The following is a 16040-nucleotide window of genomic DNA, read 5'->3' as shown; positions in this document are numbered from 1 at the left end:
TTTCGGAGGAACATATCGCCTCCATCTTCAGGGTAGAAGAATAAATATAAGAAATCTGCAAGCGAAGAGACCGTGAGAACCGGTAGAAGCAGACTGTGCCAAATCCCAGAAAACTGCTTTCTTTATATCCAGTTCTTCTACAGACTTCATTAAAAAATGTTATCTCTTTTATAACTATTCATTTGTAAATGATTTTAGAGAGCATAAATAAATGTTTAATTGTTCACATGCTCCATCACCTTTAAAGCACCTTCATATGTCAAGTGGCACAACCATGAATTTGAATGAACAGTGTTTAAACATAGAACTAAATCTGTAAGTACTTTGAAAGAAATAAGTGAAATTATGTGATGAACAATGTGGAGTGTTTGGGACTAATGTTATGTATGTTGATTTATGTTTGTTTTTTTTAAATTCCATAGATCCTTTTCAGGTCATGCCATAGGATATAGAATATGTAAAAAAAAAACACACAAAAACAATGAACCCATCAACATGCAATACAGTCACAATACAAAATTTGTACATAAAATATTCAGATATGATCAAATTTATGCAGATATATGATTATAGTTGTCACTATCATAAATCAATACAAACGACCTATTCATTATATAGAAGTTTGATGCAATTATTTCGATCACATAACTACAAATACCTAATTTAGCAGTCCAAATACAGTACATTTCATCAGGCTTAAAAAATTAGAATGTACAATAAAAATTCAGTATATACAATCAGTCATTTCATAGCAAGAACATTAAAGTTTGAAAACTATTTATTAACATATTCCTCTACAGGATAAAAGGAAATGAGCTGTGAGTAAACCATTCATGACCATCTTAATTGTATACAGTCACATGTTATTTAAAACAGATGGTCTGTTACAGTACCATACTACCATAAAATGTATACCCATAAATGCCGAGCGACTAGTCAGTGGGTAATACATCATATGTAAAATCAACCTAACAAACAATTCAAGAGAATATCTGGATTACAAACCTTTGTCTTCTTTATATTGAAAGTATTCATTTATAGGGTAAAAAGAATGATGACATAAAAACCTTTTTAATGTAAATTTAAAGCTTTTCTCATCATTGACCAAAATCTTTATTGATCATGGAAGATGATTGAACACTTTAATACCTGTTATATAGGCTCCTTTAATAAATTTTGAAGTATTCACACTAGGTACATGTAAATTAAACCTTTTTATTGCCGGTCACAACACAACAAACAGAAAAAATCAAGGACATCGCCCAGCTATGGTTTCGCTACATGTTTCAGCCACTAACGGCCATCATCTGGGAAACACATATTAACAAACATATACCATTGAACTGCAGTACATTAATTGGACACAATGTTATTAATCATTTAAAATATTGTGCGTGAAAATACAATAAGTCAGATTATATAAAAACTAAAAGTTATTGTATAAAACAAGATAAAATTGATGTTATATAACATCGAAACAGTCGTTGATATTTTNGAAAATTATTAAACATAACATTAACATTATTATTACTGAATATATCATCCCAAAGTTCCAAGCTTAACAGATATTGAAATTCCGCTATAGTGTTATTAATATTTCTAGTATACGTGGTCTCAGGTGTCATGTTTAGTACAGGAACATTATTAAGTATTATTAGCTGGGCATCGTGATCCAACAATCCATTTATACATGATTTTGTGGTATAACTTCTTCTATTATCAATAAATATATTGTCAATTAAGGTAGCAGAGTTATTAACAATTCTTGTAGGAAAGCATACAGTACCTATTAGGTTATAAGTGTTTAACATGTCATCTAATTCTGTTCTTTTGCTACTAGTTTCCATATAATTAATATTAATATCACCACATATTATAAATTCCAAATTATGTCTGTAGAAGGCATTAAGTATAATGTCTAGTTTATTAAGAAAATAATCAAAATTACCCGATGGAGATCTATATATGCTGAATATAATTATCTTATCCTTATTTATTTTTATTTGAATAGCCACAATTTCCAAATCTTGTTCCTTGCAGTATTTTTGTAAATTTATGGTAGAAAATTTTAGGTTTTCTTGTATATATATACATACACCACCATTTTTCAAAATTTTTCTGCAAAATTTAGCACCCAATTTATAATTTGAAATATGTACAGCATTACTTTCATGATCGATCAAATGATGCTCGGTCAAACAAATTATATTTGGAAGCTGATTATATAAAGGAACAATGAGCTCGTCAACTTTACCATTCATACCCCTAATATTTTGATGAACAATCCTAAATATGTTTTGTGAGTCATCATTTTTATTACTGACTAATTTACTGTTTATAGAGTATGATTTTATTAGTATAATGAACTTCTCTTAGAATACCATGAGTATTATTTAATTGACTAGAATGATTACTATCACAATTTTTGTTAACTGAATTCAGACTTAAATCTCCCATAAAAACACCATTCCTAGTCACAGGCAACTTTTTTGATCTTGTGGAGTATCTCAGAACCTGTATATCCTCATGCACAGGATATATTTCTTTGCTATTAGTAGAATGATTTTGTTGCTCTACCAAATTATCGAAACCTGAAGATACAGGAATTATTGTCTCTAAGTTCACCTTTGTCACTGATTTCTCTTCCAAACTAACTGAACTATCTACTTTTCTCTCAGTCCGTAGATTTCCATTGCTATTTGTTTAGCAGTTAGTCTCTTTCCTAACCTATTTAGATGTAGACCATGTTGTGTGAATGCCTCTCTATTTAAACTAAGCTCTATTATTGTCACATGATTGTAATGTTTTGTAACCTTCCTTAATTTTTGATTAAAAGTTTGAATTTCCTTATTCACGATGGAATTCTTTTCTAGGTCGTATCTATATGGAATGTCTAACACTATTATGTTTGTATTATTAGCAACCTCAACATTTCATAATCTGTAATAATGCAGCCTTAGCTTTGTTGCAATATACATCATTGGCTACTCCCTGAAACACAATTACATCGTTTTTTGTTATATGTTTATATTTTGTGCTAGATTGTGTTACCATATCAACAACACTTGCACCCAGCTTAACCATATCATACACTTCAAATTTCTTTCCTAAATATTCTCCAACCCTTATTGCACTTCCCTTGGAATGGTTGTCACCCACTATCATTATATTGTGATTATTAACTTCGTTCATTTCATTCTTTAATATATTATACTTGAAATTATTTATTATGTTTAGATATTATGAACAAAGCCTGGATATTGCACAAAGTTATCACAGATGTTATTTACTATTTCACCATTCACTATCACTGGTATATATTTCGCCACTGGCTTTTTTTCTTACTATTGAGAGTAAATCTTTGTCATTCTTATTATATATTTCACTAGAATTAGAAGTCTTTTCATTTACTAAAACAGTTGATTTCACCATTTCGTTGAGTTTAGTCAGAGCATCAAACCACTTGTTAATTCGTAAGGATATTTCACTGCAGTCCCTTATCTTATCCAACTTCTCCTTATGTTGATTTGCTCCAGAGTTCTATTTCTTTCTCCTTGAAGTATGTTGAGTCCACAATGTTTGTTGTGTTCTATGGTTGAGTTTTTCTTATCATCCTTCTTATCGTCCATATCGGTAATACCATGTTCTTCTTTTAGAATACCAATGATTTCAATAGCAGATTTGAGTTCATATGTAATACTATTCAATTCTAATTTCAGCCTTGCACAGCTCTGACATTCTTCTTCAGTTAATACTGCAGTTTTTTTTATATATTATCTGGACCACCACCTGAACTCTCAATCGCACCATAACTACCTTCTCCTATTTTCGCCACTATTTCATACTTAGTAGCTTCCTCACAGATGGGAAAATCAATCTCTTTCCGCTTGCTATACATGATTTACAATTAAATCTTCCCACAGCTCAACCACCAACTCTGTTCTCTCTGAAACACTCCAACCAAATACAATGGACATTGTCGCAAACATAATGTAATAATTAATTAATATGAAACCATGTTTGTGAATTAGAACATGTAAGTAGTATGGTTCTACGTAGGTTTGTTGTAGCTTGTTGTTTATAGGTTGTAGCACAATCTGAAATGCTGGATATGTTATCTCATATACATGTGAGAAAAATCTGTAACTTAAAAACTGTTATGTGCACACTTCTATTTAAATTTATAAACCAATATATTTTCATGATATAGGCTAGTTCTTTGGTTGTGCGTAATTAGAACAACTTTACAATTAAGGTAAACACTTTATGCATCCACATGCCACAACTTCTTATGTTGGGGTCTGAGGCCAGTGATGTGATCCTGTTATTTTGTGTCCTCCAGTGATTGTCTGATGGCATTCTGCCACTCTTGTCCCTCCCTTCTGTATTAAAGGAATAGTCCCATGGTTTGCCAGTTTACAATCCCAAAATTTCCTTTGTTTATTAAAAATTAATAAGTTGTGTTTGGTCTTCAGGCAATACTCTGTGATTCTCTTCTGCATCTGAGTGTAAATAAACATTTAAAATGTATGTGGTACTAAAAATGTATTTATTTAATGAGAAGTATAAGAAAGTAAGGGCTGTGAGTCCATAATATATTAAGAATATGTGTTATTGTTGTTTATATAAAAATACAAATAATGTTCAGATATTAGTGTTGCATACTTCAGTAAAATAATGATGAACTCTAATATCATTTCATATTCCTTGTAGTAATAGTATTTCTTTATCACTTTTAGTTTTCATGTAAGACATTGTAGAGATAATCTATTAATGTTACAATTCATCTTTGTTTCTCAGAAATTAATTATATGAAAACCTATTCTGTTCCAATACTAGTGTGGAAAGCAATATTTTTTACATTATTTCAAAGCAAGGAAAAATATATTATATTCTGTATCTATACATCCACTCCCCATACACTTTCATGGCATAGTGCTTAATTAATTAAGCACAGGGAGATCTTTAACTTTTTACCTTTACCATTAAGAAACACTCTTGTAGATGACACTGGTTTTGATGGAAGAGACTCTTCCAAAGAATTGTTTGTCTAATAACAATATTACATATTTCTGTTTCTTCTCCAGGAAATATGCTCCAGTACAACACAAGTCAACTAATCAGTACAAATCTTGTTTTCAGTATATTTGCCAGTATTTATGTTCACATACTGAGGAAAATTCTGTGTGTTTCTGTAGTGATTCTTCATTGATGTTATTCATTAGCCACAAAGATGTAACCAAATGAATAATAACAGGCAATACATTTTCACTTAGTGGGGGGTGGAGAAAAACTAGGTCCACTCGGCACGGCGGCCACTGATTGGCCTATTGTAGCCTGCCCCGGGTGATTATGATGATGGAGAATTTGGTGGAATGAAGATTGGCAGGGGAAACTGAAGTATTCAGAGAAAACCTGCCCCAGCACCACTTTGTCCACTGCAAATCCCACTTGACCAGACCCCAGGATCGAACTCGGGCTGCCGCGTTGGGAAGCCAGCGACTAACCGCTTGAGGTATGGCGTGGCCCTACAGGCAATACATATTTATTTTTTATTTCTTTAATAGCTGAGCATTTTGAAATGCTAGTTATTTATAAAGTGGAGGCTTGTGAAATGTTGTGCTTACATATGATGAGGGAATGATTGATTTATACTTACTTTTATATACCAGCAGCTGATGAGCTCTGGCTAAAATGTGATTATGTCATGTCAGAATTAAAGTAAAAGAAAATGAAAAGTTGATTATCAGACAAAATAATATATTATTATATATTATAATAATATAACTATTGCCTAATATCCAATAAATGGAACTGTCCGTGTATCTAATATTCAACTGACTTTCCTGTTCATGGATTTTGCTATTCCTGGTTTAATTTCTAGGTGTACTTTGTAAATGATTCATATCAAATTTGAACGATACATTGTTAATTATTTTTTTTAAATACAAACACGCTGATACTTTCAGTTTTAAAAATATATGCAGCTATGGCACAAAATATAGTTATCATATATCTTAATGATTCAACATACCAATCAAATCAGAATTGTTTTTGGACATATTGCAGTATTTTTTAAATTATAACAAATTTCAGCTTATTCAATAACCTCTTTCCCCATTACTGATAAAAAAAGGTAAAGTTGTCCCTGTGCTCAGTGAATTAAGCACTAGGCTATGAAGGCACATGGGAGAGTTGATGTATAGATCCTCATTTTCTTGACCTTGGCACTAGCTGGACCCCATTACAGAAATTAAATACAAAAGAATATAATATTCATGTCCCCAGATATTAAGCTTAGGGCTGACTGAGTGTCATTCCACCAAATGAACAGTTTGTGTTGTTAGTTATAACTGACAATATTTGCAATATTTGCATAGTAGCACTTCAGAAAATTAAGTTGTTGAAAAAACGAAATACTGTTTTATGTAGTGCCCAGTTTCTTTATTATTTTCTCAAGCTATTGTTACTGAATAATTTTAACCTTTCCACTGAGGATGAAATGTTTTTTTAAATTTTATGCAACCTTCCTTGAGAAATTTTTTAACCAGATGGTAATCAGACAGGAGGGAGGTATATTATGTGATCTATGCATTTCTGATGTTTCTATGGACAGTGGTAGCAAGCACATTTTGAATACTGTAGTTTTAAGTATATTAGGATATTTCTGACAATTAATTTTCCAGGATTTTTGTAAATGTTCTTACCTGACACTTTGATATTTTGAATATATGGGGTCCATAATTAAATCCACAGTTTTAAGGTGCAAGTTGATGTAACATGTATGCCAATTATGTTGTGGTCTGTGGGCCAGCTTTTTCCATGGTTAGCTCATTTATGGTACTTTCATAAATTGTTTTCATAAATGTACTGTCATAAATACTTACTTATGTGAAGTAAGAACTACATGTGTGTAATAATGTCTAGAAGTAAAAAAGTGTCTATTTCATTTACGTTATTAAATTAAATTTCTTCGTCTGTGTGCTTGCCCTGGTACTACATAATTACCTCCTCTCCCTTAAGAAAAATGACAAACTATTATTGGTGTTTAAGTAAGACCACTGACCAAGATATAATTTTTCATGTGAGTATTGTTATGTAATGCATACTAGTTAAAAAGTGATGTATATGTAAATAGTTTGGTATTAATTTGTATACAATTTACGGACATTGTGAAACATTGTTGGAAGCATCAGAAGAAGGAATGATATTTATGAAAAATATTATCTTTTACTCCCAACAATTCTGTATTAACTCATGCCTAACAATTTCTGAAAGCCTCTGAGGAGGATGAATTATCTCATTGAATACGTAATAGAGGAATAGCACTGTAGCACTGTACTGCCTTATAGAAATACTATGTAAGATATCAAGAATCAGTTACTTCTGAATATAAATGAAATCGCTTTAATGAAGCTAATGATTTTCTATGTGAAGTTAGAGAGACTGAAGTTTGAGGAATGTATCTGTGAAAGTATTTGAGATACAGTATCTTCATGTGATGCCTTACTTATGGCTCCCCTATATGTTTCATGTTGAACTTCTTGTCATTATATGTGATTGCCTTATTAGAATTAAGAGAACAAAAAACCTGGCTGTGACATTGATCTCATTATGATTCTACTGCAAGGACTGGATTTATTGAAACTTAACAATTCAGAAATAATGCCTGGGTATATTTTACCATGTTTAACAAAACATTTTACAAAACTGAATTTTTGTATTAAGGTAACGGATTTTGTAGTATACCTCTAAGGAAAATAAACCAAAATGCTACAAATACAGCCCCCAGTAAGTTTCTCAGTTTATTACTTGAGTATATTTTTGTATACAGTCATGCTATAGCTCTATCAGATGTTCTTTATTTATTGATAACTGACACAATTAATGTAAGCGGTTATGAATGACGTTTTTGGGTCTGTTACAACTTGCAGAAATGTCAGATTGTACTTGCTATAGGTGACTCAGTAGCGAAATATTCAGTATTAAGATTCATCTTTTCTTAAAAGCAAAACAACAAAAATTTGTATAATGTGAACAATATACTTTTCATAAGTTTTGTAGGAGGCGTCAAATTTGAGTCATGTCTTTAATATGTGTATTGTCTTCATTTTTCTGTTTACTTATGACATCTGTTGCAGAATGGCACCCTTGAAGCAGCCAAGATTGAATGTATGTTGTTTGATTAAATTACCTTTGGGGGGATAATATTTTTGTTGAACAGCAGTGTCAATACCATTTTTGGTAATAAAGAAATACGATTTATCTTGAAAAAGTACATTTTATCATATTTTAGGAAACTGTAATGACATCAGACATGTACTCCGATGAAACTGAATGTGTGAAAATATCTTCTCTGAATATTATAGTGTGTCATTACAGTCATTCAAAATCTTTTGGAATAATATCTAATTTCTCTCCTGCCAAATTTTAAATGCTTCTGGGTTTATTCTGTCCACCATTTCAGATGTAAATGTTTCAATAATTTCCATATACCGATGACTTAATTGTTAAAGGGATATTATTCTGCAGACATTTTCAGAACCTTCCAACCCATGTCATGCTAAATGATCTGTCTTGTGATAGTTTTTCTTCTGATCTCTTCAACTTGATGCTGGGCTATGTCACATCATTGGATATGTTGAAAAACATAATGCAGTGATTGAGTATTGTGACAGTATTGTTAAAAATTTGACTGTGGGTTTGGAAGTTGCTGAAATAATAGAAATGGTGCAGTAACAATCGTTTAGTGAAATCTCTGTAACAGAAATTAAATGCAGAACAATTGGGACTTCACATCAAGCAGCAGTGTACAGTGAAACCTGTGTAATTTGCCACTTCTGGGTTCACCAGCTTTCGTAGTTAGATGCATTTTTGTGGAACCAACAAAATCATATTAATTTACATATGACCATCTTCCTTTAGTTCAGATACCTGTATCATTTTTGCCTTGTCCATATTCTAGCATTTCATGTTGCCTGTACATATTGTAACCTTTCTATTGTGGCAAAGTAGGAGAATTAATAATTCTTTATTCCAGTCTGTACAAGTGAAAACCACTTCACTCATTTGTCCCAGATCCCTGTGAACATTATGTTGCACCTTTGAATAAAAAGTATAAATTCTTTCTGACTAACTGAGTGGCCATTAGCTTCTCAAAAGGTCTCTGACCGAACAGATTTTTCTAAAGTTAACACCATTGATTTGTATTTTGGAGGTGCTTGGTAACATTCTTGGCTGAGTTACTAGCTAATTTGACTGAGTTTCTTTGTGGTTTTCCTCAGTCCACTGGGGAAAATGCTGGGATGGTACTTTTTTTTTTTTTTATTGCTAGTGAGGTGGGACTAAGTCCCTCGTACTGCGGCCACTTCTGGCCTATTATACCAGCCCCAGATGATAGGTGAGGTTGATTGTGGAGCAATTGGTGGAATGAAGATTGGCAGGGGAAACTGAAGTACTTGAAGAAAACCTGCCCCAGAGCCACTTTGTCCACCACAAATCCCACTTGACCAGACCCAGGATTGAACCCGGGCCGTCACGACTAACTGCTTGAACTATGGTGTGGCCTTGGGATGGTATTTCACTTAGGCCATGATCACTTCCTTCCAGATACCCCTCAATTCATCAGTCATCCTACTATCCAGCAATGTGTAGTCTCAATACAGGAAGCACCATTAAATAACCCACAAAAAAAAAAAGATTTAGCTGTATGGAGTTAATATTAGTTAGCCAAAACTGAAGTTTTGGAGTCTTCTTAAAATTATTGTTATTTGCATCACCATTTGTGGGAACAGTATGCAAGTAGTGTAAACTCTGTGTGTTATGTGAAAGTGATCCTTTGTTTGTCTTTTATGTTTTGTACTTACAGTGAATTTAAATTAAAGGCTCCTACAATCGTAACTATTTGAAAAAGAAGTTAGTGAAAACAATCCTATATCCTTTTCTTCTGCGTTACCATGAAATCCATATGTTATGTATGGTTTTATATAATCAGCATTTATCTCTATTTTAATGTTCTTTCTGTAGTTTTACTGTGGGAATGTGTTGTATTATATTCAGAATTTATGAACTTTGTTTGTAATATACTGTTATTGAATGGTAATTGTTACATGCACTATTGTGAACCTAATGCAATAATATGCTTAATACTGCCTTCAGAATATTTTTTAACATATTTCTGATACCATATGTATATGTGTGTACACATATGCACACACTCAAGTTATTCTTGCAGTCTATTTGGAAAGATCTTTCAGGTTCTTTTACTGTTAAATTCTTCATACTAAAGCACATTGTAAAAGAATATATTACCATCAATGTAAATTTAAAATTAAACTATGATGGACTCTTTATCTAGAGTATGATTATTAAAATGTTTATTTGCTTTAGAAAATGTTTTCATTCAAAGGCAATTGACTTTTTTTTTGACTCAGTGCAGTATTTTCCACAATCCGGTTTTATGTGTACTTCAAAGGCGATGAAAAGATCATGTAACAAATATTTTACTTTCATAATAAGTAGAAAATATAAATTACCATTAACTGCAAAGTGGGAAAATGATAGAGCATCAGCATTCCCATGGTACAAGGCAGTTTATTGCTGAGAGTGCAGTTCAGTTATGTAACAAACATATGCTTTGTAATATTTGAGGTTTTCATGGCAGTGACTATGAAGAATGCTGTCTTCTGGGATGTGGCGCCATGTAAATCTGGTGCGAACTGACGTTTTGGAGGAACGTATCACCTCCATCTTCAGGGTAGAAAAATGTGCCAGCGCTGAACCAGCCTGAGCATGTGGCTGCAGCCATTTCTCACAACTGCAACTGTTAACTGACTCATACAACTCCTAGTCTTTATACAGCCACAGCACAGACTACACAGAAAACATCTCTTCCATTATTGCATGGTTTCTCATCGCTGGGAAACAAAACATTCAAAAAGCTGGTCCCTAGCAACAGCTGTTGTACTATCTTCTTGTCTCTGTCTAAAAATCGTCCTGTTTATTTTTCAAAACACAGCGCTTTGGAAACTGGATTCTGTCTCCATCTTCAGGTAAAACCTACTCATGACCTAAGCAAAGGAAAATTGACATGAGAATTGGGACATGGAATGTCAGAAGTCTGTACAGGTTATGTTCACTCAGGACAATGGCAGAAGAAATATCAAAATATAAGTTAGATTTAATGTTAGTACAGGAGGTCAGATGATACAGGCAAATATACATTTTTCTGTGGAAAGAGGAATGAGAATCATTAATTGGGTACAGGTTTCTTCATACACAAGAAAATCATATCAGCAGTTAAGTGGGTGGAGACTCTTTGTGATAGGAGATAGTACATAATACTAAGAGGTCGCTGGTTCGGTGTCATTGTTCGTTTTGCCGGGGGGTAGTACGCATGAGCTAGTGCTACGATAGCACACCTTTTTTACCGACCTTACTCTCGGCACTGGGGACGATCATTCTGTAGCACTGGACTTGCATAGGAATGGAGATGGTAGCATTAAAGCTCTTAGTGACGTCACGGCGTTTACATACGCAGCCAAGAACACTGAAATGCCAGGAGCCGTTCACGGTTCCTTTGAAAACACAAACCTTGTTCACAGTTATTACCCATGTAAACGCAGAGCGAGTCTAACCGTTTCTGTACGGCTCCATCCACCATTTTGTTTATTTTCCTGTGAAATAGGTGGATTGTGATTCGGTGTAACTTTTGAGTTTTAGTGTATTTGAAGATCTGAGAATATATAAATTACTTGTAATATATATGGTTCGGTTGTTTCCCCTGGTAACAGGGGGTGAAGAAATCCGCAGACATTGGGCGCATCGCGAGTAAACACGTTAAAGTGACCGTGTCCGGTAAAAACTCCTATAATACAGGGAAAGATCGTGCGGTCACTCTTAGTCTCAAAAAATCAAAAATCCAGAGCCAAATTGCTGCTATTGAAAATATGAATCACGTGAATGACAAAGAAAATCAAAATAATGACGTGGAAGAAATGGACACTCAGGAAGGTAGGAGAAGTTGTAGCATTAATTGTAATATTTGGCGTCCATTCGTGTGAGTTTGCATGGCGGTGACCGAAGTTTGTTCAGAAGTTTTGAAATTTTTGTAGTGAACAGTGTTTGTGTTTAGTGAAGCGAATTTAAATTTTAAACCGAATCGTCAGTTCGACGTAAGCAGAATTTAGAATAAATATCTCTGGACCGAAAATTCTGCAGCGTGTAAAATGTTACATATGTTGTCACTTTTGTCATTTTGTTGAATGTGTTGAATTTGCTTTCAGTCGAGACTGTGGAGGCAGCAAACGATGCAGGCGGAGGGGATGGTGGTGGAGAGAATCAGCAAATGAATGGTGAAACTCAGGATCAGAGTGTATCGCAGGATGCAGAAATGGAAGAAGGTAATAGTGGTAATAATTGAGATGCAGTTACACTTTTATTTAAAAACTGGTGTGATTTATCCATTTTCTTTTCCTAGATGAAGCTCGCTCCGAAGCAACATTTCGTTATACAGTACATGGCTTCAGCAAGCTGAAGGAATCACAGTTGTCTCCTCCATGTTATGTGCGCAATTTACCATGGAAGATAATGGTGATGCCTCGAACCAGTCAGACACAGGACAGACAAACACAAAGAAGCCTAGGTTTCTTCTTACAGGTTAGGATAACTGAATGTATATAAGTCTTCACAGTTACTTAGCCAATAGTGTTTCAAGGAAAGATACTAATTTTAATAGAAGTACCAGTTTCGTATGTGTATGTTCATTTTTATGTTAGACTTACTTCAGTCTTGTAAAATTTACATCAAGAACAAATGATCTAGAAATAATGCCCTTAATTCTGCTGTCTTCATGTTTTATTTACATTTAGTTCTTCTTATGGTAGTAGTTGCATATATAAATTACAGTTTTCAGCATTGAAATATTGTTATCTCTGCAGATATGCGCAGTTGTCAGGTAGATAGTGGGATTAATAAGGATCAGTTTTATTTTAAAATTTGCTGTTTTCAAATGCTTTTGCCATGCTCTTGTAGTGGATATTTGTAACCTTGATTGAGTGTGACTATATCTGTTGATATTCATCAGTGTTAATTATGATACCAGTGTGGAAGCAAAGTATTCTTAAATATAGTTACTCTGCAAGAGAAAAACAAAAGTGACACACACACACACTCAACTAGTCAACAGCATAGACATATACATACCAATGCCACATATAAAAACAAGATAATAACCCACTACTGATGCGCATATGAACTACACAGAATGACACTGACGTTGGAAGAGGAAGGCAGCACATGGAAATGTATGGAGTGATGTTCCCAAACAAATGTTTTTTAATGAGTGGATGATGAAAATGGAAAACATTGAAATATTTTAACTTGGGAAATAACTTATTATACATTTAAAATACAGTGTAGTAGTTTTGACAAGTCGAATAGGTGCCTGAGGGTAGCAGAGTACAGGCAAAAACATGTTGCAATATTTAATTCTCAATTGTAAATTGGTTACTTGTATTTTAAGTAAAGGAGTATTTGTAAATAAAGTTGCATATAAGACGGAAGTGAATGTGTATAAGTGACTACAAGAGAGATTATATATACTTGTGCAGATGGATCTAGTGATTCAGTGAAATGGTTGTGATCATGACCATTTCCAGGATATCAAAAGAATTTTCTACTTTTTAGGTTTCTTCCTTTTGGAAACCAACCAAAAGAACATGTATTCATCTCTATTCTAATTTTTATGACAGTTGTAAGCATGTTACTGTGAAAAGAAAGTTATTCTTGTGCAACTGTATACCATCTAGAGAATTGGATTAGCTTCACTGATGTGTGTGACTAAGTATGTTTGAGGGAATTATGTTGTGTAATAAGAAATGTTATTGCGGACATTTCATGGTGGCAGTGTAGTAAGGTTTATAGGCCTACAGTTGAACTTTCTAATATCTGCCCGATGTAAGATTATTTTTTTTGTTTGGATGGTAAAAGTGCATACATGTCATTTCTGTACTCTTTGTGTGCCCACTATAACAGATAGGCCTTTCTAGTATGAGAGATTTGTTTTTTTTATCTCAGTCTCCAGTTGCCTTCTCAGCTGATTTTTTGACTATAAACTGCTCACTAATTTTACCAGTGGCTTCTTTTTTTCCAAGAGGTGACCATTTAGAGATTCAGTGGCAATCATGGTAATGTTTATTTTAAGTTGATGTATAATGCAATCCTGATCTAAGGGGCATGCAGTAGCATGTATGGTCAAGGCGCTATGCTACGAGCTGGAAGGTTATGGATTTGATTGCCGATGAGGTCACTGGATTTTTCAGTAGACCTAATTCTTCCAGGCGCATTATGGCCCTGGTGTCAACTCAGCATCTAATAAATGAGTACCAGGAATCTTCCTGGGGGTAAAGGGCGGCTGGCACTTGAGGCTGACAACCTCATCGCCCTCTGTGACCTGATCATTTAGAAAATGTGGGAGTCTTGACATTTCACAAACCTGTGGGGCTCCATGGCTTGTTACAGGGATACCTTTACCTTTTTACATTTGGCTAATCCCGATCTAAGATGCCATATACATAGAGCAGCTCAATTTTCACTCCCATATGTTCTGTTGTTTTGTAGATTTAATTCTTATATATATAAGAAAGTTTTAAGAGGTTTCTTGTTATTGTGCAATTTCAGATCACCATAACAATTGTTGAGTGTTAACACATTGCATGAGTATGAGGTGCAGTCAGAAAGCTCCCATACTAGGTCAGAAAAGAAATGCTGATTTAACCTACTCAATTTTGGCTGTCATCTCCTTCAAAATAGTCTCCTTGGGAAATACAATGACCACATCTTTTCTTTCACGCTTCAAAACCACCGTGGAAGTCATTTTCGTTAATGCTGTCAAGTACTGCTTGCAGTTGCCTTTGGATGTCAGATAATGTTTCAAAATATTGTTGCTTCAGTTTCATTTCAATTTGGGAAACAAAGTGAAATTACAGGGGGCTAAGTCCGGTGAGTAGGGAGGATGGGGAACAGTAACCATGTTGTTGTTAGTCACAGACACTGTGGTTTTCAGGTATGTGTGGGCAGGCACATTGTCATGCTGAAGGAGCAAGTTACACATTTACTCTCAAGCATCTCAAAACATCACAGTAAAAGTGAGAGTTGACCATAGTGTTAGGAGGAACAAATTCACGGTGAACAATTCCCTTCATATCGAAAAAACAGTGAAAATGCTCTTTTTTGAACTCTGGACCTGCCACTTTTTTTTTTTCTCCTGGTGATTGTGAACTCTTCCACCGCAACGATTTTTGCTTTGTTTCTTCGATCATAACCGTAAATCAAACTTTCATCATCCAGTATGACCCTAGAATTAAGAGTTGGGTTCTCGTTAACCCTCTCTCATAGCTCAAGACACATTTATGCTGCTACTTTTGATCATTTGTTAAGAGTTCAGGGAACAAACTTTGTGGCAATGGTGCATGTTCAAATTTTCTGTTAAGATCTCCTGGCAAACTCCATATCTGATCCAAACAGTGTGCAAGCTTATGGATTGTTCAGCAACAGTCTTCATGGATGAGTTCTCAAATTTTTTCAACATTTTCTCTTGTTTTTTTTTGTTGGTGCTTGGTCGCTCTGAATGTTTGTCATCTTCAGCTGACACTTGAAACGTGAATGCTATTCCAAAACCACTGTCTGGCTTAAGGAGTGGTCTCCAAAAGCCTCATGAAGCATTTCAAGGGCTTTGGTAGTTGCTTTACTGAGCTTCACGTAAAACTTGATGCAGACAAATTGCTCGATTTTGCCATCCATCACATACAGAATGAAACACAAAGTCCAAGAGGTAGATATATATAAAGGAGACTGTTCCTGATTAATTTTTGTGCTATGCATCAACCTTAACACATCATCAGTAGCATGTAGGACTAGAAAAGAATACAGGAGAAAGGAGAAGTTATTAGTAGAGCAGTGTATATAAATAAATGGTGAGACTTCCTGTTGAATTTTCACTGGCTGTTACACTAGTGATGTAGCAGATTTTGAGACTGCAT

The 16040-nt window shown here is 34.1% G+C and overlaps 1 protein-coding gene across 1 annotated transcript in view; it reads left to right on the top strand.

Moving 5' to 3' along the window:
- The first annotated feature begins 11616 nt into the window (after positions 1–11616).
- LOC111873120 (ubiquitin carboxyl-terminal hydrolase 7) overlaps positions 11617–16040 on the top strand; it is a 54072-nt gene continuing 49648 nt past the window's right edge. Inside the window, exons 1-3 of the mRNA XM_023867549.2 lie at positions 11617–12012; positions 12285–12401; positions 12479–12657. Coding sequence (XP_023723317.1) covers positions 11949–12012; positions 12285–12401; positions 12479–12657 — 360 coding nt within the window. The 5' untranslated portion in view covers positions 11617–11948. The remainder of the gene's footprint in view (positions 12013–12284; positions 12402–12478; positions 12658–16040) is intronic.

The sequence above is a fragment of the Cryptotermes secundus genome, unplaced genomic scaffold, assembly GCF_002891405.2.
Source record: "Cryptotermes secundus unplaced genomic scaffold, Csec_1.0 scaffold246, whole genome shotgun sequence".
Lineage (NCBI taxonomy): Eukaryota > Metazoa > Arthropoda > Insecta > Blattodea > Kalotermitidae > Cryptotermes > Cryptotermes secundus.
Note: the sequence above shows the minus strand (reverse complement) of the source record. Positions and strands in the feature narration are given on the sequence as shown.